Here is a 25,222-nt window from a genome sequence, read left to right as displayed (position 1 = left end):
AATTATGTTCAGTGTTAAGTATGCATATTAAAGTTGGGCACATTCTATTTTTGGGGTACTTCTGTTCCCGCATTACTTAAAAAGAGAAAAACAATGTTTTATGATTTGCTTTGGGGAGGGTGAGTGTGGAAGCAAAGTCTTTGATACCTGCAAATGATGAGCACTGTAGAACATATTCTTTGCACATATTGTTTATTGCAGAATGCTTTTCTTTTTTTAATACATTTTATTGACATGCTTCAATCATACAATCATTACGCACAGTAGAAAGCACAATAATAGGCACTGGGAATACATCACACTTCAGACAACTGTACTTGACATATAGTTACCAAGCAAACGTGACAATTTTGAATTTGTTTCTGTATTTTTTACCTCCTTTTCTTTCACTGCCCCCACTGTCAACCTTAATTTGCAGTACCCACCCCCTCCATTTACCGACCACTTCGTACAATTAATGACATTTTAAGCAAGGTACATAATGGAATACCACCTCTCATACTTCAGCACCGAGACAGGGAAGGCTGCAGAAAAGTTTCATACATTGAGACTTACCTAATGGCGGAAAAACATGAAAAGAAATCTTAACTGAATTCTATTACCAGTGCAAATATTTTAACTTGGGGGGACTTTATGGAGGACTAGCATCATCTTTGTCAAGGGTTTTACAATTTTTCAGAAATCATTCCCAATCATGTGCTTTCTCAAACCAGCTTGTACCTCTCTATGTAAGTGTGTACTTTCGGGTAACAGGCAAGGAAGTAAAACATTACTACATGTCCCCATCATTGGGGAGGCTGAGCTCTTTCAATTTATTGTAATATTCATTTTGCCCAATAACAATGCTAAATTTATTAATTTAGTTGAGGCTCTGCCCATTTCAGGTAGGGCAGAGAGACCCAGCACCAGTGAGTCTAAGGAATGATCTAGTGTCCGGCTCATTGCACGGAACAGAATATCTGTGACATCAGTGAAATAACGGGAAAGAGCACCACAGGGCCATGGCATATGCAATAGGTCTGCATCTGAAGTATGACATTTGTGACAAGCGGAATTTGCTTTGGGATATATCCTAGCAATGCGATGTGGGGTCAAGTATGCTCTATTCAAGGTGTGAAACTGAATATATTTAAAACACTAGTTGCGTGAGATTTTGTGCGGGTACTGTAATATGTTTTTGCCATTCAGCATCATGTAATGTGCCTGGCAGATCTCCTGCTCATTTCATATGCAGGGAACTCCTGGATTGGTTCCAGTGTTGGAGATGTACCTGATAAAGCCCTCTGACGAATTTGGCACCATTACCAACAGTGCAAAATATATCTGGATTACTTCATGCGTGGAGGGCCTCAAATGATGGGCCTGCAATGAATTGCGAAGAGTCTCCTCCTCACTTCTTGAATTCCGCAAGAAGCTGAAGACCTGACTTTTTGACTAATACCACTCGGTCCTAGGTGTCGCTAGATTCACACCAGCTCAGCGCCAGCATACCCTGCTGGCTGATAGTGCACTCTAAATCAACATAACATAACATATTGACATGACATAAAAATAACATAAACACACCACAACACAGCACAAACATAACATTTTTATTTGTATAAAAGTAAGGAAATGACTCGGGGAAATATCAAACTCAGTCATAAATGCCATAATTTCCCCATTGGTAAATAAATTAGCAAGGGTTAATATACTCTTCACGGACCATAACCCTATGTGAGTAGATTGGATTTGATTGGTTGGACTCAACAGTCCAAGGAGGAGGGTGGGAGCATAAGGAGCCACATGTGTGAAAACCGCTCTTGAGAGCCAAAAGCACTCCGGAGCTGTGCATAGTAGCCGAGGGAAACAGGTTTGTAGGCATTTTGTCTACTGTATTGATTAATTAATAAGGCTGCTGTTATGATCTGACAAAGAGAAGCCTATTACTGATGGGGATGACTAGCCAGCCAGCTAGCAACCCACTGAATTGCACCCTAAGGTAATATTGTTTAAAATCCGAGAGTCCAGGTCCTTCTGCTTCAACCAGACGTTTAAAAGTTGAGATAGCAACTCAACGGCAGCCTTTTTTCCAAATAAATTCTTCCAGTTTTTGTCATTGTTTTTAAAAAATGAGCGAGGGAGTATTAAATGAAGATGGGCAAAATAATATAACAGGCGTGCGAGGACCACCATTTTAATCAATGCTGCATGGCCAATAACAGTATATGACTTGCACTCTAAGCGCCTCGATTGCCCTCCCTATTTGACCATCTTGGAGATCGTCAGCAGAATGATAAACATTAATCTCTATATATTTGTGTTATGAGTTCCCATTTTAACCTGGGATCCAACTGTACTTGCTAAGTTAAACTATACCTCAATCGGCGTGGGAAGATTCAGGATTTGGCTAATTAACAGGTAATCCTGATATGCTAGCAAAATCATTCAGAAGAGCTATAGTAGTAAGATCCATTTGCACATCTGTAACATATAAAAGAATATCATCTGTACAGAAAGATGTAGCAGATCGAGATCCCCCATAATGCTCCCATTAGCCACAACCTAATTGTGAGGGGGTTGTCTTGGTAATGAGGTCGCCCTGTTAGGACAAACCTGGTCTTCCCAGAAAGATGTAATAGTCCAATGTTTTCTCAGCCTGGCCAGTGGCAGTACAATCATATTGAGCTACCATACATCCCTTTGACACATATTTGTCCACTGCCTCACCTGAATCAAGCTTCCGAAATTGTGATCAATAATTCTCATTGAATACATTAGATTCGTGTTTAGACTGTTAAATTGTTATCTGAAAGCAATTTCCCTTTTAATCAGCACATCAATATTATCTCCTCTTCTAGTGATTTGTCTAGTTGCTTTCTTACTCTTCATTTTGTGTTGTCTCAATGTGAGCACTTACAAGAGCTTTACTGATCTTTAGTGCTAGAACAATGTCATAATTTTGGATCTAGGTTCCCTTTTGCTCCTAAGATATGTTCAGGAGGATGCCCAGCTACGATTAGGCTTGGCAAGACAGCAGCTGAGCAAAAGCTGCTGTTATCCAGAAACCTTAAAAATGCTTCTGTACCAGTCTTGAAATCGGTCTCTACATGTGATTCAAATATGATTTAAGTCTTTTGACATTAGACAGGCGGTCAGGACAAGGCTATTCAGTTGCCATTTGAACCAAGTTCTCTTCAACACAATACTGTGATAACTGAAATAATTAAAATGTACAAAACAGGGACTGTCTTAGGCAGATTGCTGTGTTCCATCCAGGTGATAATGCGCAGACCCCAGTCTGCCTTCCACTTGACCAGGGATTTCCAGTGTTGCAAAGCAAAGACTACACAGTAGGACTTCTGTTCTTCAACTTTAAACTCGCAGCCCAGGAAGAGACATTTAGAAGCAGTTAGCCAACCATTTCCCACAGGACATTACTTTGACAATGAATTTCCAATCGTTGCAGAGGGTCACTGCTACTGTAATGCAGGGTACGCACACCACTGTAGGGAGGTTCCAGGGGCCTCAGGGAAGCTTTCCACCCACTACCATCACTGGGCCCAGAGAGACAACTAATGCTGGGTACTTTAGGTAGTCTGACATGGCTACGTTTGACATCTACCATAGCTGACATCACCAAAGACCTTTCTGCCTCAGACTTTGTCTGAGAAACTTCAAATGGAGGTAGAGACACTACTTCTTTTAAAAGCCATAGAGGAAGCCGCCCACAATGGGAATGTCTGTATTCGATATGGAGTTTATACCATTTATACTAAATCCTCCTACTCTGAAAATTCAAGACGCTGACCCTGTCCCAGGTCTTGGCAGAAGATCAGCATAATAACTGATTATGTTTTTGGATCTTTAGGACACATGTTTACATGTGCTAGTCTATAAGGACCACCGAAAATCTCTTTGATTCACAATCTATGGTAACAGCATTCACAGAACAAGATGCTGTCCTTTGGCATTAAAGCAGCACTGCAACTCTTTGGAAAACTACTACCTCAAGTCTTGGCTTTGTTGCACCAAGTGAAGGTCCAATTGCTATCTTCCGCTGGATAATGCCCTGGTTAGCATCCGCTAGGGAGTTGGTGTTATCCAATTAACCCTAGTGGTTTGCACTCTTTGCTGTTTCGTTCATTGATCTTCCCTAGAGACTTTCTGGTACTGTGTATAAGCATGTGGTTCCTGGAGGCCATTTTACAAACTGGTCTGGTGAGAGCCTCCTCAGCAATGTACAGTATGTTCTTTGTGTAAAGAATGTGGTGGCAGATTTTTTGAGTCGTATGCCATTACCATTGAGTGAAGTGAGTGAGGATGCGATGGAAGAATTTTGCGCGGTGAACATTTCAGAGGAATTTCATGGCATTTCCAGTGAAGAATGAAAGATTGAACAAAAACAGGATGTGTTACTTGCAAATGCATATAGTATGATTTCAAGGGGTTGGCCTGAAAAGAAGTTGATTCAGAACGATTTGTCTCCTTTTTGGGAAGTGAGAAATTAACTATCCTTTAAAGGAGGCTTGATCTTAAGAAATGGTAAAGTTGTTCATCCTGAGAAATTAAAAAGCAGGGTTCTGGAAATTTGTCATGAAGGACATTTACGAATAGACAAAACTAAGAGCAGGGTGAAGTGCTGGTATTGGGGGCCGGGAGAAAACAGAGAAATAAAAAGGAAAGTAAGGGATTGTATACAACTTTAAAATTCGGACAAATCCCAAGTTACGCTCAGACCATCCCTACAACCCATTTCTACTCCCAGTTTGCCTTGGGAAAATGTAGGGCTTTATCAAGTGGCCTGAAGTAGGTAGAAGTGGAGCAAAAAGCTGACATCAATAGCATTATACACATTTTTGATAGAATTTTATTGAGAGAAGGGTTACCCAGGAGTATTTTGCTTGACGATGGTCCTCAATTTACTTCTGAATTAATGTTTTAAGTCTTACTTAAAAAGAAATGGTATTGTGTACAAGGCAACTTCCGTCTATCACCCAGCTGGAAATGGAGCAGTTGTACAATTTAACCATGTGATCAAAGCATTTGTCCAACTGGCTAGTAACAATAGCTTGGTGTGGAGGAGAGAATCACTTAAAACTGTGTGGGCGTACAGATCACTTTGTGCGAGAGTACAGGTTCAAGTCCTTTTGAACTTATGAGGGGGAGAACTCCAATGTCCAAGGATAATGTTGGTTGGCTGAAAACAGCAAGGAGGGTCGACTGGTCATCTGAAGTGGTTACAGTTAAATTGGATATGGCACAAACTGTATATAAAAACACATCATGACTTAAAGCATGACAGCAAAAACAGTGCAAATAAACATTGGTAATATTGTACGAGTAAAAATAAGTAGGCACATTGGGAAGAACTAGATTAGGTTTTCAGAACCTCTTTTGAAATTCAGTACTATTAAGTGATGGGAAGGTATGGCATTTAGCTTCCATTTCTGTCTGTAAACAAAAGGGATGATGGTCAATCCTGTAAAGAGGAAGGATGGTGGTGGGACACAGATTGTGAGTGGTGGTTAGAGAATGATATTGATCTGCCCAATAACCCAGGTCATCAGAATCAGCAAGATCAGCAGGAGGTTGGTGGTATCTCTCTACCAGACAATGAAGGTGCCACTACAAGCAAATGAATTAGCAGTGTGGGACATTCTGTATTTAAACCAAGAAGGTTACAGGATTACATTTGTGAGTAGTACCCTTATTTGAAGGTATATCATAATGTGACTGTTAGAAACCAGGTCTCCAGTTGGCAGAGGTATGCACCCTATCCAAGTAGGGACCACGATCCTAGTCAGGGTAAGTCAAAACACAATACTAAAATATCCTGTGCTCACCCCCGGTAGCTTGGCACAGAGAGTGCAGGTTTAAATTAGAAGTCAATGTGTAAAGAATTTGTGCCATATCTTGTTCCGTCCATCATTTGTTTGCTGTAACACTCTTCGCCCTAAGTGGGATGGGTATGCCCAGACGTGGGTCCCTTGCTCACTATGCCACTGGATTCAAGTTTGCCTGGCTGAGGAAGGGTGACATACCCTGAAACCGGTCCCAGGATGCTTGTTTCTGGTCCAGGGAGGACCTGGCCTGGCAGTTCGGTGTGGACTGTTTCCATGGGGCACAGGGTCAAGACTGATTTGCATATGGATGGGTCCAAACTGGGGTGGCGTAGTGGGCAAAATAACAATGGATTTAACCCAGATCCTTTGACTGGGGGAGGATGTTTGCATTGTCAACATTCCGTCCATTTCTTTGCTGTAACACTCTTCGCCCTAAGTGGAATGGGCATGCCCAGACGTGGGTCTCTTGCTCACTATGCCACTGGATTCAAGCTAGCCTGGCTAAAGAAGGGTGACATGCCCTGAAACCGGTCCCAGGATGCTTGTTTCCGGTCCATGTAGGACCTGGCTTGGCAGTCCGGTCTGAACCGTTCCCATGGGGCACAGGGTCCAGACTGATTTGCATATGGCTGGGTCCAAACTGGAGTAGCGTAGTGGGCAAAAGAACGATGGATTTAACCTAGATCATTTGGCTGGGGGAGAATATTTGCATTATCAGCATTCCGTCCATCATTTGTTTGCTGTAACACTCTTTGCCCTAAGTGGGATGGGTATTTCCAGACATGGGCCCCTTGCTCACTATGCCACTGTATTCAAGCTAATCTGGCTGAAGAAGGATGACATACCCTGAAACCAGTCCCAGGATGCTTGTTTCAGGTCCATGAGGCACAAGGTCAAGACTGATTTGCATATGGCTGGGTCCAAACTGGAGTGGCGTAGTGGGCAAAAGAACGATGGATTTAACCCAGATCGTTTGACTGGGGGAGAATGTTTGCATTGTCAGCTTTCCGTCTATCATTTGTTTGCTGTTACACATATCTCATACAATAACACGGTATATCAGCATAAAACGAGACTCCACACGAGGTTAGAAAAAGAAAGAATCTTTATCTGGGCAGGGTAACATCAAGACTACAGAAATCCAATCGGGACATCACAAGTTAATGCTTCTGTAACAGCAAGGGTCAAAAGTCAGCACTTGACACCAATGAGCCTCTCTTTGAGCCCTTATGGTAATCCATTAAACATGTAGAAAAAATAGAACAAATGTGGTTCGGGACTCAGCACGTCCCTTCTTTTCAGTTCCTTTGGGGCAGCCGGAAAGGCGGGCAGGCACGCTCAAGACAGTGCGGGGAAGAGACTAGCACCACGCTCACTTCTCTGACTTGCCAGCGGCAACAGGCACACTTAGAAAGGTACAGGGAGGAGATGTAGCACCACCCTCACTTCTCCAACTTGCCAGTGCAATAGACAGACTCAAAATTGTAAGAGTTCGCATGGTACGGGGATGAGGGGGGAGCACCCCACTCATTTCTCAGAATATGTAGAAATGGCAAAATCTTTGGCAAATCCTACATACATTGCAGTTTGCGATTCTCTAATTGTGATTCACTAAAAATTGCAATTTGAGAATCGCAAAACCCTTTTTTGATACATATGGCCCTTAGTTAAGAGCAGAAAAATGTCCACTTTCTAAAAGGGGCATTTCTATCACAGTAATGTTAAATCCAATTTGAACAGCAAGGAGGATTTATCATTACTATGCCAACCATACTAAATATGGTAAAGATACTCCTCTGGGATCAGGAATTACCACTGAAAAGTATATTCGGGAATTTCCAAAGCTATTCTATAAGCGGAGTAGGCCTCACAGCAGTGAAAAACGAAATAGACTGTCACTACTATGACATGTAAAACATGCACGTTGATGTCCTACCTTTTACTTGCATAGTACCCTGCCCTTTGGGTTACCAAGGGAGTTCTTTAGGGGTGACTTATATGTAATGAAAGGGGAGTTTAAGGCTTGGCAAGTAGTTTAAAATACCAAGTCGCAGTGGCAGCAAGCTGCACACACAGGCCCTGGAATGGCAGGACGGAGACTTGGTTAAGGGGCTACTTATGCGGGTGGCGCAATCAGTGTTGCTGGCTCTCTATTTGCATTTAATTTATACACCCATGGCACATGTAGTGCCCTTTTCTAGGGACTTATACGTAAATTAAATATGACAATTGGGTATGAGCCAATGTTACCATGATTTAGGGTAGAAAGCACAAGCACTTTGGCACTGATTAGCAGTGGTAAAGGACCAGAGCCCTAAAGCCAGCAAAGCGAGTACAGAAAAGTGGAGGGAGATAGGCAAAAAGTTGGGCGAAGACCACTCTATAGCTGTAAGGTCTAAAGTCTTCCCCCTCACCTCCCAGCTGAAAGTGGGGAGAGCTACCCTACCCCTTTGGAGCTCTCTTTACTAAGGCAGAAGAATCTGGACAGACCATCATCATTGGTGTGGTCTGTTCCCGGATGATGCTTCACTGTAAAGTCCATTCCCTGTAGGGAGATGGACCACTTCAAGAGTTTAGATTTTTCACCCCTGCATGAGCCATCTGAGAGGCCTATGGTCTTTCTGAATCTGGAACAAGTCCCTAAGGCAGCTATTTCAGTGCCCAGACCACAGCAAAAGGTACTCTTTCAATGCCACTCTGCCTCTGTTCTAGACTCCTGCTAATGAAGGCTACTAGTTGGTCTAGGCCCTCCTCATTGAGTTGTGCTAAGACTGTTCGAATGCCATTTTCTAAAGCGTCTGTCTGCATGATTTAATTCCTTGGAGAAATCTGTGGCCCCGAGCACAGGGGCTGTGCACACGGCTTCCTTGAGAGAATCAAAGGCTTTCCGACAAGCCTCGGTCCAGATCACCAATCTGGACTGGTTCCTAGAAGTCAACTCAGTTAAGGGGTAACAATGGTGCCATAGCCCTGAACAAATCAGTGGTAATAGGCAGTGAGTCCTAGGAAGGCTCTCGCTTCAGTTTGGGTAGTAGGTAGTTCCCAGGCCATGATGGTTTCAATCTTGGCCTGGAAGGGCTGCACCATACCTCCACCTACCAGGTGTCCCCGATACACCACTGAACCCTGCCCAGTCTGGCACTTGCTTGCCTTGCTTGTCAGGCCTGCCTGTTGCAGGGCTTGAAGCACCTCATGGAGGTGATGCAGGTGTTCCTTCCAGCTAATACTGTAGACTGCGATGTTGTCTGACAGAAAACCTCCTTGCCAGTCAGGGCCATGTTAACCAACAGTTGGAAGGTGGCAGGGGCATTCTTCGATTCAAAGGGCATCACCCAGAATTGGTAATCTCCCTCTGGGGTTAAGAATGTTGATCTCTCTTTTGCTCCCTCAGTCAAGGCGATCTGCCAGGACCCTGATGTGAAATCAAAAGTACTGGGGAATTTGTCATCATCTAGCCTGTCAGTGGGATCAACAGCTCTGGGGATGGGGTCTGGGTCAGTCCTAGTGGCTGAATTGAGACCTTGATAGTTCATGCAGAACCAGAGATCTGGTTTGGCACCCGGCAGGGCCTCGTTTGGTACCAGTACCACAGGGCTGGACCATGGATTGTTAGATGCCATAATCAATCCTAAGGCCAATATCTTGGAGACCTCCTCCTTAATGCAGGCTTTCACCCTGTCTGACAACCTGTAAATGTTGTTCTTTACAGGGGACTGTCTCCTGTGTCAACATCATGGACACACAGGTGTGTGAGTTAAGGGGTGAGGATAAACAGCGAGGCACACTTTCCCGGCAACTGATAACAGTCACCTTGCTGTTCTGGGGTCAGTGTGGCAGAGAGGTTGACACCCTCCACTGACCCATCGTGTTCCTGCACAGAGAAGAGGTCAATGAGAGGGTCAGCCTTGTCCTCCACACCCTCATCTGTCACTAGAAGCATGCTCTCTTCGGAACTCTCAAAGTGAGGCTTTAGCCTGTTGACAAGGAGCACCCTTTGGGGGCTTCTAGGGGTCTGGAGGTCCATCAAGTAGGTGGCCTCTACCCCACGCTCCATGACTTTGTATGAGCCAGTCCAGTGGTTCTGGAGATCTCTGTGCCCAACTGGCTCCACGACCCATACTTTCTGGCCAGGTTGAACTTAAACTCTACCAAAGTGGCCTTCTGATCATACCAGTGTTTCATTACTCCCTGACTGGCCTCGAGATTGTTCTGGGTGGTGCATCTGGTTCCGGAGGGCCAGCATGTAGCTGACTACATCCTGGGTGGGCTTCCAGGAAGCATTCTCCCACCCCTCCCTGACAATGCTCAGAGGTCCCCTAGAGGAGTTCAAATGGGCTGAACCCTACTCCTTTCTGTGGCACCTTCCTGTAGGCAAAGAGAAGGCATAGCAAGAGGACATCCCACTTAACACCTAATGGCCTCAGGTAGGCCTACAATCATGCCCTTCAAGGTCTTGTTGAATCTTTCAACTAGACCATTGGGTTGGGGGTTATAGGGTGTGGTGAACTGGTAAGTTGCACCACACTCGTCTCACGTGGGCTTCATGCATGCAGACATTAAGTTAGTACTTCGGTCAGACACTATCCTTTTGGGGAACCCCTCATGGGTAAAGGTCCCTATCAGATATCTGATTACCAGAGGTACAGTCACTGTCCGCAGAGGGATGCCTTAGGATAGCATGTGGCATAGTCCATTAAGACCAGGATAAACCTATTGCATAGGGCTGTCCTGGGGTCCAAGGGACTGATGATGGAGCCCTCCCTTGCAAAGGGGATGCCAGCAATGTGTGGGGGGTCAGGGGGGCTTTGTCCTTTTTCTCTGACTTCCCAATGGTCTGGCAGGTGGAACAGGTCCTGCAGAATGTATTCAAGTCTGTCCTCGTTCTGGCCCAATAGATGAGAGAGACAGGCCTGGCGAAGGTCTTGTCTTTCCCCAAATGTGCTGCCTGGGGTATGTTTTGAGCCAAACCTAGTAGGAAGGTTTGTTAGCACTGAGGTTCCACCAACACACAGGCTGCTCCAGTACCTGGAACCTTAGGCTCACTGTAGAGGAGATCATTCTCCCAATGGATTAGTTGATCCCAGAAGCTTCTCCTGCTGCATGGGCTGAGGCCTGCCGCCTCAAGCCCTCAAAGGTGGGACACTCTCTCTGCTCCAGATACCTTTGACTCCCTACCTGAGCAGCTATGGACCCTGTGGTTATACAGACCCACTCAGGCAATCCCATCATCTCCAAGTGAAACCTGAGCCCTACCCCCCGCCAGGTAGTGTGCTCAAGGCCGTTGACTAACAGACAATCTACAGGAATGGCAGGCAACTTTCAGAGAACTGAAGATCTCCCCCCTCCCCCATGCCACTCAAAGGGAACCAGAGCCACCGGTAAATGGCTCTCATGATTGTTGGCGACTATGACTTTGTGGAATGTGTTTGGTAGGATCTGTTCTGCTGACACCAACTGACAATCAACAGTCATGATGCTGGCTCCTGTATCACGTATAGCCTCCACCTGTTGCCCATTAATTGTGACGCACTGCCTATACTTGTAAGTTTTGAAATGCATGTGGCCACTAGGCACCATTTCTCTATCCTCTAGGGAAACTACTGTCATCTCTGTCTGTCCCCCTCCAAACTGACTGGCTCTATCTCCTCCCCAAGTGCTACTCTCCCCAACCATGGTGTCTGCCCACCAGTGGGGGGCTGTACCCTCTTGGGACATTTGGAGTCACCCTTATGTGCCCATATTTGTAGCACTCAGCACATTGGGGTACAAAACTCCCTGTCTTCTGGTCAAAGAAATCATTCCTTTTATTCGGATCAGACTGGGGCTGATTAGCACTATCCTTTTGGTAATTATGTTGGAGGCCTTTTGAGTACTCCTTATTTTTAGGCTTTTATCCTCCTTCTTTCTTCTGGTGGGAACCCTGACCACCTTTGTGAGTGCTCCCCCCAGATACCTTTTTGGACACTGGGGCTAGCCCAGAGTTCCGCCTCCACAGCAAGCTTCCAGGGGTCAGATAGCTTACTGTCAACTAGGTGTTTGTGAAACTCTGTAAAGCAAATGCTGAGTATGTGTTCTCTCATAATCAAATTGTAAAACCCATCATGCTCATTTGCTTTTCTGTCCTTCATCAAGCCACTGGAGTGATCAATACATTCTACCCAGAACTGGTTGGGGAGCTTCTGGCTGTCCCTAAATCTTTGGCGATACTTCTTGGGAGTCAGCCCACATTTTGCAAGTAAGATGGTTTTCCTGGGAGTGTATTGGGTTTGGCCCCTAACCTCAAAGGTTAGAAGTGAGTTCCTTATCAGTGTAGGCATGCGTTTCCACAGACCCGACCCCCAGTACGCCTCATAAACCCTGTGTACCCTCAATGCAACCTCATAAGCAGAAAACTACTAATCAGTGTCACCCCCACCACATCATAGGGCACTATGGGCCAGATGTATGACCATTCACTATAGCAAATCGTAAATTCCGCCGAATTGTGACTCGTAATTTGCGATTCGCTAAAGTGAATGTACAACAGTATCTCAGAAAGTTTGCAATACCTAATGGGGTCACAAATTGCATGCCTCATCAATATACATTAGGCAAGCGCAATTTGCAACCCCATTAGGAATGGCTAGCACTCACAGCGACGGTGGCCTGCTGGGGTCATCGTACCACCATGTTTGTGTCTGCTTTTTAAATAAATAATTTTTTTTAAATGCAGGCCATTTTCCTTTAAGGAAAACAGGATGCATTTAAAAAAAGAAAAATGAAATTTTTCAGTTTCAGTTTTTAAGGGCAGGCAGTGGTCCCTGGGACCACTACCTGCCCTTCAAAAATATTTTTTGACCCATTCCCAAAGCGGTCGCAAAACATTCATACATACAAATGCGAGTCGCTATTAGGAAGGGACACCCTTGGCATGCCCCTTCCTAATAGCGAGTCGCAAACCTCATTTTGCGAATCAGTAAAATGTACTGATTCACAAAATGAGGTTTGGGCATGGCCATGCCCTAAATTGCGGTCGCAAACGGGCCGATTGCCTGTTTGCGACCGCCAGTTAGGGTCGTACATCTGGCCCCTCAGCCTCCATCTTTAGCTTTGCCATCTGCAGCTTGAATATCCTCTCCTCCTTCCTCTCCCTCAACTCCTCTGGGGAGAGGCCCTGGGAGATTGAAATCCAGAGTTTTCTCCTCATCCACTGCAGGTAGCACCTCGGAAGAGCCTTTCTCAGGCTCCTCCGCCTCATCATTCTCTTGGGAGCGGGACTCTTCCCAGGCCCTCAGAACCGTTTGGAACTCCATCTTCATGGTCGCTCCTGCGGCAGGTACCCCCATCTCCTTACAGAAGCTTTTCAACTGCGCCGTTGTATAACTTTCCAGCTTAGTCAGCTCAAGCTCCATTGATGCACTTGCGCTCCATTTTATATGTATAACTGGGTCCTATTTGTTATTTGTACTGTTTTATATTATATTTATTTATTACTTGGTTTTATGATATTTTTGGGGTAAATGTTTTCATACTTAAGGTACAACATGATTAATTCTTAATGTGTATTGCACCCCTTTTGTCAATAAAGGGGGAAGACGTGTTATGTATGGGCATGTACTTATGTTAAAGGTGGGACACCGTACTTGGTGTTATAACCTGCATGTCATTGTCACCAGCTGGACGTTCTTCAATGTTGCAAGAACAGACACTGGAGACTGATCAGACAGGATGTGTAGGCAAGGTCTTCCAGACTACTCCTCTTACGTGTGTTGGAGATTTAATACATACGTGTTACTTATTTCATTTCTGTATTCACCCCAATATTCTTTCTGCTTTCCCTCCATCCTTGTCTTAATGTTTATCTAATATATGAACTACCAAGCTCCTGAGAGGTAAGAGACGTTCTGGGTACTGCTGCTGCAGAACCGGTTATGTGTGCCTCATTGAGGTTTAACACCTATGACTAGACAAAAGTCAAAAGAATTGACTTAGCACTTGTTTACAGAACGATTCTGGTGCGGGCTCATAGGTAAGCGTTGTTTTAGATAAATGGGTTGCCTTCTATACTTGCAGTCACCCTACCAGGCTTGTGCAGTGTTCTTACAGCTTTCTGATGCAGTGTTCGGTCGTGCCACTAGGTGTCAGGGTACCCACAGATTTGGTAGCAGGAGAGAGCCTACAGGTTAAGAACCTCAGAAGTACCATACATTTAAATGTATTTTTCTTTGCTCTGCAGCCTCCAGGACCAGACAACCTGTTTGTGAATTACCTATCCCGGATCCATCGTGAAGAGGTAAGAGACGACCCCTTCCGTAAGTTTAATGAACATGTAATTACTACCAGTCTTTGAGCAACTAGTCTCTTTAATTCTTTTTTTCCAGTCAGTGTGTTAGTCCTCCCTCTCTCTAATTTTTAGCGGCTATAGTACCCTTCTTCCTATGCACACCATGCTTCAGAAGCATTTTGAGAGTGAGATAAATTCTGATTTGCATGGGTTGTTGAATAATTACTTCAGGTTGCACATACCACACAAGGTAATTACCCCACATCCAGATTATTCCCCAGACATATTTTGCCACTTGGTGAAGCTGTCGGCGTGTAAATGATTGGAATATTTGCAAAAATGCAGTAATTGGTGCAGAAAACACTGATACTATCGTGAACTCCAGGCAGAATACCCATCAAGGTCAAGGAATATCTGCTCACAGAAGTAGTGTACTGACGCAAAGAAGCAGGCAAGGGCACACACCAGGAAAGAACAGACACAAACAGGGTAAAGCACAGGAACAGGATAGAGAAGGCAAAACAACCCTAAACAAACAGGGAACAAAACCAATAATGGACAAACCACTGGGATTGCACATAGGTGAGACTCAGAAATTCACATCAACAGGGAATGTCAGAGTTTTTGTGCAGGTTACTCTTACAGATAGTCACCCTGCAAACTCTGTAGAAAGGAGGCTGCAAAAGTGATTCTCTGTCTGGAAACTAGGTCACAAACATGAATTGCACTTACATACATGAGACAAGACCTTGAGTCCAGCAGGAGACAGTGGTGATACCTAAGAAAATAGAAATGTCTCACTGTCACAGTTAAGGCATTTAAGATTACACGTAGCACAAGAAAAAGGATTGGTCTGGAACTGCCTCTTGGAAACCAGAAGCCAACCTGTATACAAAATCAGTACACTTATACACGGGTGAGGACCAAATAGAACACATAGGAGACACACGCTCAAGAGCAGTGCTCATAGCAAACACTAGAAAGGAAACTAAGAGCTATAGGAGCAGGGCATTCTAGGAGTAACTTGAGAACAAACTGGCAAATTAAGCACAAGGACTCTAGGAACTGTACGAAGCAAGAGACAGGAGCTTCAAGGGAACTAGAGACTGCAAGAGTAACTCTGGGAATGGGAACATAAAAAAGAGGCAGAATCAATGAGACGGGGTGAAAATGCAAGAGCTATGACAGAAGTAACGGAATAAGAAAAGTGGAAATAATAGTAGTAACATAGGGAACAAACTAGGAACAATTGGGGACTATGGAAAAGTCAGATAAGGGAGTAAAGCAATGCAGGGCTGAGAGAAATCATCAGCAAGCCGAACAGGAATAGAATGCAGGCTTTCCTTGAAACAAGGCAGGAACTGGACAGGAAAATAAGCAACATGAGGTCCTGTACACAGAGGTTCAAACTTCAGGGCACAAAAAAGGAGCCTCGGTCAATGACAGCTTATAAATAGTTCCAAGCAGCAGCAGACCCAGGCTAGAATCGCATGACTGGCCTACACAATACTATTTACGGTTAAGCGCCATTCCAATCTCTCACAAGTTCTGGAGGAAAAAATCCAGTGCTAAGGAACTGCAGTACTACTATCACAATTGAGAGCAATAAACCGTGCATGCTTGACAGAACATTCTGGGATCAGTAATCCATGGAAGCAAACGTAGGGTTTCCAGTATGTCAAAGACTGAAATGGTAAACAGGCAGAAGTCATACAGGGACTGCAGTTGGTCCATGCACAGCGTCCCTCAAAGGCAGAACGTATTCCTCAGCCCAACCTGCAGAACTCGCATTATACCCCATGCCAGGGAAACAGTATTTACCGGATGCAGCAGTTGTCATCCATTTTATGCAGAACGCGTGTATAAGGCCCTAAGTCGGTTATTTAATGTTTCTGTAACATGTATGCTCATACTTCCCGCAAATCTACTCGCCTCTACATGCCAGGCTTCAGCAGCATCTGTGCTTGCACTTCCTTCATGTTGGCTAGACATCTGCACCATCTGTACTTGTACTCACCGTATATCTGCCCGCATCTGCATACCAGACTTCTGTACTATCTCTGCTTGTACTCACTGTGTCTTCAGAACTAGTGTTACTCTGCAAGCAAAGCTGCTGCTGCTTCTGTGTTTACACTCACAATATTATTATTATTATTACGAATTTTAATATAGCGCCTGGTTACCAAAAGGCATCCCCGCGCTTATCCAGAGGGAAGCAACGTCACATCAGCACAAGAAATCAGGCAGGAAACAGAAAAGTTTTCAAGAGTTTACGAAAACGTAAAAAACTTGCTTCCGACCGCAAGTACAGAGGGAGGGAATTCCACAGGGTGGCCACCCTTATGGAAAATCTTCTTCCACCCGTTCTTTCTCTCCTCACCCTCCTGACCTGCAGCAGATGTTGATGGTCGGAGCGGAGAGAGCGGGGGGCCTTATAGACTTGGACCATATCCTCAAGGATAGGTGGCCCTTTCCCCTGTAAAAGTTTGTGGGCTATGCAAAGCGACTTAAATTTAACCCTCTCTCTGACTGGGAGCCAATGTAGCGCCTTCAGTGCGGGGCGAGCAGACTGACGCCTGGGGACATCCGTCAAGAGCCTGGCAGCCGCATTCTGCACTTGCTGCAGTTTGTTTAGTGTACATTCCGGGGCACCCAAAAATAGGACATTACTAAAGTCCAACCGCGAGATGATAAGCCCCTGAATGAGTAACCTCCTAGAGGCTGCTGGCAGGAGGGGTAAGATCTTCCGGGCTGAACGGAGCAGGCCAAAACACACGCCTGAGATCTTTTTCGCGTGTGTTTTAAAAGAAAGGTCCTGCTCAAGCCACACCCCGAGGCTCTTGATCTCCTGCTTAGGGGTGGGCACAGGTCCCAAACAACTGGGCCAGCTGCTAGGGGATAAGGAAGGTGAAGAATTCCCCAGCAGCATCAGTTCCGTCTTAGAGCCGTTGAGCTTAAGGGCTGAGCTACACCTCCATGTAAAGATCTTCTCCAGGCATGTGTGCAACCGGTCGGGATGATGAGTCGATTGTGGGAGACCTACTACCAGCTGGGTATCATCAGCATAGCTGATGATCTTAATACCCAGAGGCAGTACCACACTCTCCAGAGGGGCCATGTAGGTGTTAAATAAAGTAGGGCTCAACGAAGAGCCCTGTGGCACACCGCACTGGAGAGGTACTGAGGATGATTTCTCAGGGCCTTCCCATACCTCAAATGACCGGCCTTCCAAAAAGGATACGAACCACTTATGGGCCATCCCGGAGACCCCCACCCCTGACAGCCGTCGGAGAAGCACCTGATGGTCTACGGTGTCAAAGGCAGCACTGAGGTCCAGGAGGATCACTGCCACTGATCCCCCTGAATCCAAAATGCTCCTTGCACTCTCCACGACTGCCAGCAGGGCGGTATCGGTCCCCTGACCGGGACGGAACCCAGTTTGAGAATTGCCCAGAAGGGCGTTGGACTCCAAGAAGCATGAAAGGCGGCTATTCACCAGCTTCTCGGCCACCTTACTGATGCCGGGAAGCAGGGATATAGGCCTAAAATTGGCAAGGTCGGCTGGATCCAAGTTAGGCTTCTTTAAAAGAGCCTTCACAACCGCACCTTTCCAGCTGGGGGGTACTACTCCTTGGGCAAGAGACAGATTTATAAGGTCCGTCACAGGCCCGCCGATGGTATGGGCCACCTGCTTCAGGTATTTCATGGGGGCAGGATCTTTCGGAGAGCCACTTTTCATCGATGTTAACACTGTGAGGACTTCTTCCACAGTAACCGGACCAAGAGAGTCCAACTCCACCGGTCGCACCCTAGATTGAGACCCAGGACTGTCACTCAAGGGAACATCCTCGGTTAGCCGGGGAAGGGAGGCAAGGATGTTATCAATTTTGGTTTTAAAGAAAGTGGCCAACTCTGAGCATTTCTCACGTGGGTCCTCGTGAGTGACCTGAGGTTCGGGAGCTTTCAAAAGTTCTTTGATGACCCGAAACGATTCCTTCGAGGAGTTGGCCGCAGAGCCAATTCTCTCCGTAAAGAATCCAGTTTTGGCTACCCGAATAGCAGACTTGTAGGTACTAAGAGCCGCCCGATATTCACTACGGCTCGTTTCGCTCCAATCTTTCCTCCAGTACCGCTCCAGCCTCTTGCAGCCCTTCCTTAGCGATCTCAATTCAGGTGTGTACCAGGGTGCGGATCCTACTCTCTTCCCCTTAGTAAGTTGTTTTTTTTTGGGAAGGAGAGCATCCAATGAGTTGGTAAGCCAGGCGTTAAGGTTCTCATCCGCCACACACGGATTAGGCCCAGGGGGAGGTCGTGACGCCTCCAAATGTGCCACCCATGTATTCACTGGGAGCCTAGACCAGGCTCTGTCCAAGACAAAAGCCCTGGGGGCCGGGGCAGCTGAGATGTCAAACTGCCACTGGGCAGGCACCATAAAGTGGTCTGTCCAGGGTAGAGCCAACGATGGAAATGCTGTAAGGCCCACCGTGTTGGAAAGTATAGGGTCCAGCAAGTGGCCTTTATCATGAGTAGCCCCCGAGTTGGCCAGGTGAATCCGAAACACTTTGAGGTCACCTAGCAAATCCACTCCCAAGGAATTAAGAGGGTCGTCCAGGTGAATGTTAAAGTCGCCTAACAAAACGAAGTTGCCCGTGGAAGAGGCAAGAAGGGCAGTAGTTTCCAAGAGAGAATTGAGAAAATTTCCCAGGGCGCCGGGAGGGCGATAGATAAGCAAACCCGCCAAAGATGCGGTATGGGATAGGCGAAGGGAGAACTGATAGCTCTCACAATCGCTCACCCCTCCCTCCTGGGCCTTACAGACTAATGAGTCCCTGTAGAGTATAGCAACTCCTCCTCCCCTCCCTACAGGCCTGTCCTGATGTAAAATAAGATAGCCAGGGGGGAGTGCTCTAACTATATCGGGACCCGAGCTGGAGGAGAGCCAAGTCTCGGTTAAGAATAACACGTCCAGCTCGTGGTCCAATATAAGGGAATTAATCTCAATAGCGTGACTAGGCAACGACCGACAGTTCAGCAGCGCGATGGAGAGCGCTGATTTAACGGAGATCGTCTTCTGCCCCACACTGCACAACCTGCACGATAAAAATGGTGGCAGTCCTTCCTGGTCATATTTACAGGAGGTCGGGTGAAGAGACCGGTGTGACAAGAGATCTTCCCTGCCATACCTGATAACCGTACGTGATGACTCCGACGGATCTTGCATGGGGACCAGCCCTAAGCCCGTCCGGGCCCGGACGGGCACAGACGGGCTGAACTCTGGCGTAACTCCGGCGTCAGTCAGGCGTCCCCGCTGCGCGTTACCGCTGCGCGCCGGCATGGCTGCTTTTATGTTCACCTGTGTGAAATGGAGAGCGGACTACAGCGCGCGATCTATGCCCCTCACCCAAGATGGCCGCCGACAGGACAAGGGCCGAGGACCCGCCAAATGCGGTGATTTTGACTATTAGAATGCAGGTATGATGACAGCAGTGGGTGTCTGCGTGGCCAGGCTTAGCTAAAAACAGGGAAAAGTGCCCAAAACGAAATAACAGATTATAAGATAAAACGGGAAGGATTAAAAAATCACAGGCTCAAAATCGCCAGTGACAGCTGCAAAATACGAGCGCTTCTGTAAGTAACGCGCTCAGGCTGTCCTCCTTTGCATGCCAGACTTCTGCAGCAACTGTGTCTATTCTATCTGTCTCTATTCCTGCCTGTGCTTTCCAGGCTTCTCGACACCTCTGCATGCCTCGGCATTTGCTACATCTTTGCTTGTACTCGCCATATAAGTATGCCCACCTTGGCATGTAAGGCCTCTGCTGCATCTGTTCTTGTATTCTCCATATGTGTGTCTACCTTTGCATGCCAGGCCTCCGCCGTATATCTGACTGTGCTTGCGAGAGTCACTTAAATCTCAGGGAAGCGAAATCCAGCAGACCAAGACTTGGTGGTGTTGGGTTAGATAGAGTCTCAGAAAGCAATAAACCATCCAATGAAAATTAATAAATCAGTGTCCAGCCACTGCTTTATCTTGCAAAAGAGAAAGCATCTTACTGCTCACATTCAGTGCAGTACAACGTTAAATGAGGGCATGAAATTATCATTTTTGGGGGAGTTACTGGGTGGGGGGGATGAATAATGTCTACAGGGAGGCCGAACTGTCGGCAGGGAGGCCAAACTGGTCTTTGCTGATGCTAGCAAACGCTGACTCCCTTTAAAGAATGTATTCCCCTTTTTGGTTATATTGGTCTCTTTTGTCCGTTAAGTTCTAGTACAGCAGGCAGCACTGGCAGCTTTCGATGTTCGGCGATGCTCAGCTCAGCACAGCTCACCTAGCGGGGATTAGGGGTTTGCTGCCCTGACCCTGCTGGCATTGTTGACTGTTGGACCTGCGGAAGCCGGTTCCAGTAAGCAATGGCTGCACCAGTGGCAAAAGGAAAATGTTGCCCCTTGGTTGCTTTGTTCTTGGCTTGGCTTGGTGGATGTTGCCACTTGGTTTCTTCCTCATAAACTAATCAGAAAAACAAGCTAGATGTCCACCCCAGGGTGCAGTGTTGAGTATGTTGAATTGGTTCAATCTGTCTCCAACAGAAAAAAAGAATAGTGTTGTGGCCTGAGGGAACATTCATATTTGTTATGCCCCTGCTTGTTTGTCAGAAAGCTTGCCAAACTCTTTATGGTCTGACGGGCCCTTCCAGTGCCATAAATGAAACTCTCTGAGATGGCAAGCTAATATAAGGAAAGGGTTATGCATCCTCATACTGTTAATTGAGTGATCTTCTGCATTCTGGCTAACAGTAACCAGTGTGTTGCACTATTGGAGCTGTTCAAAATCAGTGTGTTGCCATAGTCAAGATTAGCCCTTGCTGTTAAAGACACAGAAGGCTTACACATTTACTATATGCCGTGAATAAAATGATCTTTGATGGAATTCTGAAATCATTTAGAATTTTGAGCAGTAGAGCAGGTTTTAGTCTGCTAATTAGCAACTTGTTTTTATTCCATGCTCTTTGCAGTGCAACGGAGGGCAGTAGGACTTTAAATGGCACTGTCTTATTTTAATACAGGCCTTTCTGAAGAACACTTTAAAGTAGCTTTTTCAGTAAATCTTGGTCTTCCTTTAACATGGAAACTATGTGACAAAGATTTACCTCTAAGATGCTTAGTTCCACATTATAATTTAGTCTCACTGGTTTGTTAGCTTCGTAGCAGGATCGAATCATTACCATCTCAGATTTCATCCTTTAGGATTCAACTTGTGAGATCTATGATATTCCCCAAAATAATGGTGGCAGAGACCTCTCGTTTGAGAAATACAGGGCATCCACATCTATCTATCTCTGTCTGGACAGCGGGCTTTTTCACATCTATAATTTAAACGATCTCACCTCCTTCTGTTGTTTATTTACATGGAATCAAACTTGTGACAAGTTGAAGTTCATGAGACTCCTGCATGCAAAATTGTGCAAAGCCTTTCCACAGTCAGAAAATGCTCAATCTCTAAAAATTATGATGTGTTCCTCAAAGGAAAACTGCTGACAGCTGGATGTCCTGGAGGTTCTTGAGTCTTGCAGTCTCTAGTACACTAATGATGCCCTCATCCAGACTGCGTATGGGACTGACTTCATTACACCTGGCATCTTATATGGGGCAGTAGGAGGACAGTAAGTCTTTAAAGATTCAATTCGTTATTGAAGACAAACCTGCTCTGGGGAGGCAGGAGACTTAAACTTAAAATAAGACGTTATTTTCAGAAAATGCGACGTCAAACATTTCTTTATGTAGACTTTGCCAATTAATATTGAAAGACCCCTTCGGTCTCCCCAGGAGGCAATATTTGACATCCACTGGAGGAAAGACCTAATCCGTCAAGTCTAGAAAACGAAATAGATGCCAGAAAGTTCCAGACGCGATGTTCTATTCACGCCCACAAGGCCATGCAGCAATGTCGGGTGAGTCAAGTAGAAACTGAATGAGGCCAATTGTCATCACATTCTTTGCCTAAAACTTCGGCAAAGTCATTGTCGAGCAACAATGAGGAAGATCTGTGTGCGATATCAATGTTGACTGTCGGACGATGTGCTCATGTAGGATTAGCTTCTTGCAAGTAAGAATGCCAGTCAAAGATAGCCCGACAAGTGAAAGTGTGAAACTCATTTGGATATTGTCCCAAGATCACAATGAAAGTGAATGGATGCCCCATGCCTTTTATCACAGACAGTGGAGCAGCGTCGATAAACAATATGCCGGTGGGGAAGTACAATTAACTGTCTCCAGTGCCCTGTTTAACTCTCTCGAAAACCAAAGTGTATACGTGGGCTGTTTTGAAACCACTACAAAGTCAAGGTTAGTTCATAGCCTCCGTAAAGCAGAGAAATGTGTAAGTACAAGGGCCAATTCATGTCTTGCCTGAAACTTTATCGAACGCATGTTTACCCAGTTTCAGTACTGATGCTGACATGGGGCTGATTTCTGTGAACTACATGGTCAGTGCCTATCTTGAGATAGTGAATCCGTTTCTTTCTTTGTTTCATGGTTTAGTAAGGTTTAAGACCATGTATGTGCAACTTCACATAAATGAGGACATTTGCCCAGTTGCTCAATGACATTGGCGAATTGCATTCCATTTACAGGAGGCTGTTGAGAAAGAACTTGATGCCTTATTAATGCATGACATCATTGAGCGATCCACTAGTCCAACACCATAGGTATCACCCATAGTGGTAGTGCCGAAAAAGGAAAGTGAAGGAGCTGTTAGCATCTGTGTTGATATGTGCCAAGCTAACCAGGTGATTGATAGAGAACGTCATTCAGGTCCGCACATTGCTGATGTGTTTACGCAGCTGAATGGAGATCAAGTATTTTCCCACCTTGATTTAAACAAAGGATATCACCAGCGTGAACTGGAAGAGAATTGCAGGTACAATACTACCTTTTCGACTCATGTTGTCTTGTTTCAATATAAAAGGCTGGGTTTCGGAATGTCATCAGCTGTCGAGTGTTTCTTTCATTTGTCGCATAATACAGCCAGTCACAAATGCTTTCAATTACAGTGATGACATGCTAGTTTTTTGGGCCACACAAAAGGAACATGATTAAGCTCTGACACAAGTGCCTTGTATACTTGCTGATGCAGGTCTCACTTTAAATGAGGCAAAATGCGAGTTTCATCAAACCAAAAGTCCTTTGGCCATGTCTTTTCTGATAGGTGAATGACTCCAGACCCGAACAAAGTACAAGCCTTGTCATCCAAGTCTCCCCCACAGGATGTAGCCATACTGAGGTCCTTTCTTGGTATGGCCAGTTAATGTTCAAAGTATATACTTGACTTTGCCACTGTAAGTGCCCCATTGAGAGACCTAACAAAACGAAATGCCTCATTTAAATGGTCAAGTGAATGTGAACAAAGTTTCAAGAAAATCAAGCATGCTAATGAGATCACCACCGAAATGGCATACTTTGATCCTAAAGTGCAGACGGAGGTTATTGTTGATGCATGCCCAATGGGGTTGGTGCCTTCCTTGCCGGGCACACTGGACATCCCTAAGCATTGAGACTTATTGTGGCTTATGCTAGTCAAAGATTGTCAATGACAGAGCATTCTTTCTCACAACTCGAAAAAGAAAGCCTAGCTGTAGTGTGCGCTGGTGAACATTTTCACGTGTTCTGTTTAGAAAACATTTACAGCTGTTACTGATCACCAAGCATTGCTCACCATTTTTGGCAATCCTAAAGCCAAGATGCCCCCTTGCATTGAGAGGTGGGGGTTGCGATTACAGGAGTATGATTATACAATTGTGCATCGTCAGGAAAAGATCAAAACCCTTCTGACTACTTCTCACTTGTGCCAATACTGTGTCATGGCACTACTTCTAAAGCGGTTGATGCCTATGTTAAGTTCATTGTGAAATCCAATATCCCTGCTGCCATATCGGTAGAACAAATCATTGCTGCTACGAGTACTAACAAGGATTTCTTAATACTCAAAGACATTATTTTACACCAATCTTAGCCACTCCATACTCGACCTCTTCATGATGACCTTGACTACCAGGAATTCAAAAATGTGCAAGAGGAACTTTCCTTTACTCCAGATGGCATCATCTTGTGAGGGTTGAGAATTGTCATACCCGAGAGTCTGATACAACAAGTTATCGAGATGGCATATTGAGGGACACCATAGGCTTCTTGCTACGAAACGAGATTTACGGGACATAGTATGGTTCCCCGGTCTTGATGAAAGATTTGAAAAAGAGTTAAGCCATGGCCATTTGTGCAATTGTTTGTCATCTAAGACAGCCCTACAGCTGTTAAACATGTCAGATCTCCTAAAGCATGCATGGGAGAAAATTGCAATTGATTTCTTTGGACCCCTTGACAATGGACATCATCATCTACTAGTAATTGTTGATGAAAATTCTCATTTTCCTCTGGTGGTGGTGATGTCGTTAACAACTAATGACAGAGCCATTAAAAGACTAGAAAGTATTTTTGCAACTTGGAGTGTTTCTTTGATTTTGAAATCAGATAGTGACCCGCCTTTTAGTAGTGGGTAATTTAAAGATGTTTTCACTCATTTAAATATCAAGCATCAGAAAAGCACACCACTCTGGCCACAGGCGAATGGTGTGGTTGAGAAATTTATGAGTACCCTCAAGAAGACCGTTCAGCATTCTGCACTGGAAAAGCTTGAATTCAAATCAGTTCTTCGGCTGGAAGTATAGGTATCTCTTCCATGTTATTGCTGCATAAAAATCATTCCAAATATAACGATCAAGAGTCTGAAATCTGAGAATCAGAAATGTTACTCACTCTGATACTCCCTAAGCCCCTCCATGCTCCTTCCCTTTGATTCCATCCATTATTTGTCACCACAGACAAAGTGGGGAAAAATTAAAGGACCTAGATCAGGTCCTTACAAGGGTGGAGCTTTGCAGTGGTTGCAGCCAAAACACTTAAAACTTCTAAATGAAGCAGGTGGCGGTCTGCAAATCCAGGAATTACTATGTAAGGAACCTTTTTATGTCTTAACTGTCTTGTCAGTGGCAGAACCACAAACTGGTTCTAAGAGCCATTGAAAGCTGTGTGCTGCCTATACCACCCATATGTGTGCTAATAGTACACAGTCATGCACTCT

At 45.3% G+C, this 25,222-nt stretch overlaps 1 protein-coding gene across 1 annotated transcript in view; it reads left to right on the top strand.

Moving 5' to 3' along the window:
- Positions 1-25,222, top strand: part of HID1 (HID1 domain containing) — a 226,412-nt gene that overhangs the window by 120,030 nt on the left and 81,160 nt on the right. The window contains exon 8 of the mRNA XM_078654484.1: positions 14,041-14,097. Coding sequence (XP_078510610.1) covers positions 14,041-14,097 — 57 coding nt within the window. The remainder of the gene's footprint in view (positions 1-14,040; positions 14,098-25,222) is intronic.

Source organism: Lissotriton helveticus, chromosome 7, assembly GCF_964261635.1.
Source record: "Lissotriton helveticus chromosome 7, aLisHel1.1, whole genome shotgun sequence".
NCBI classification, from domain to species: domain Eukaryota; kingdom Metazoa; phylum Chordata; class Amphibia; order Caudata; family Salamandridae; genus Lissotriton; species Lissotriton helveticus.
Note: the sequence above shows the minus strand (reverse complement) of the source record. Positions and strands in the feature narration are given on the sequence as shown.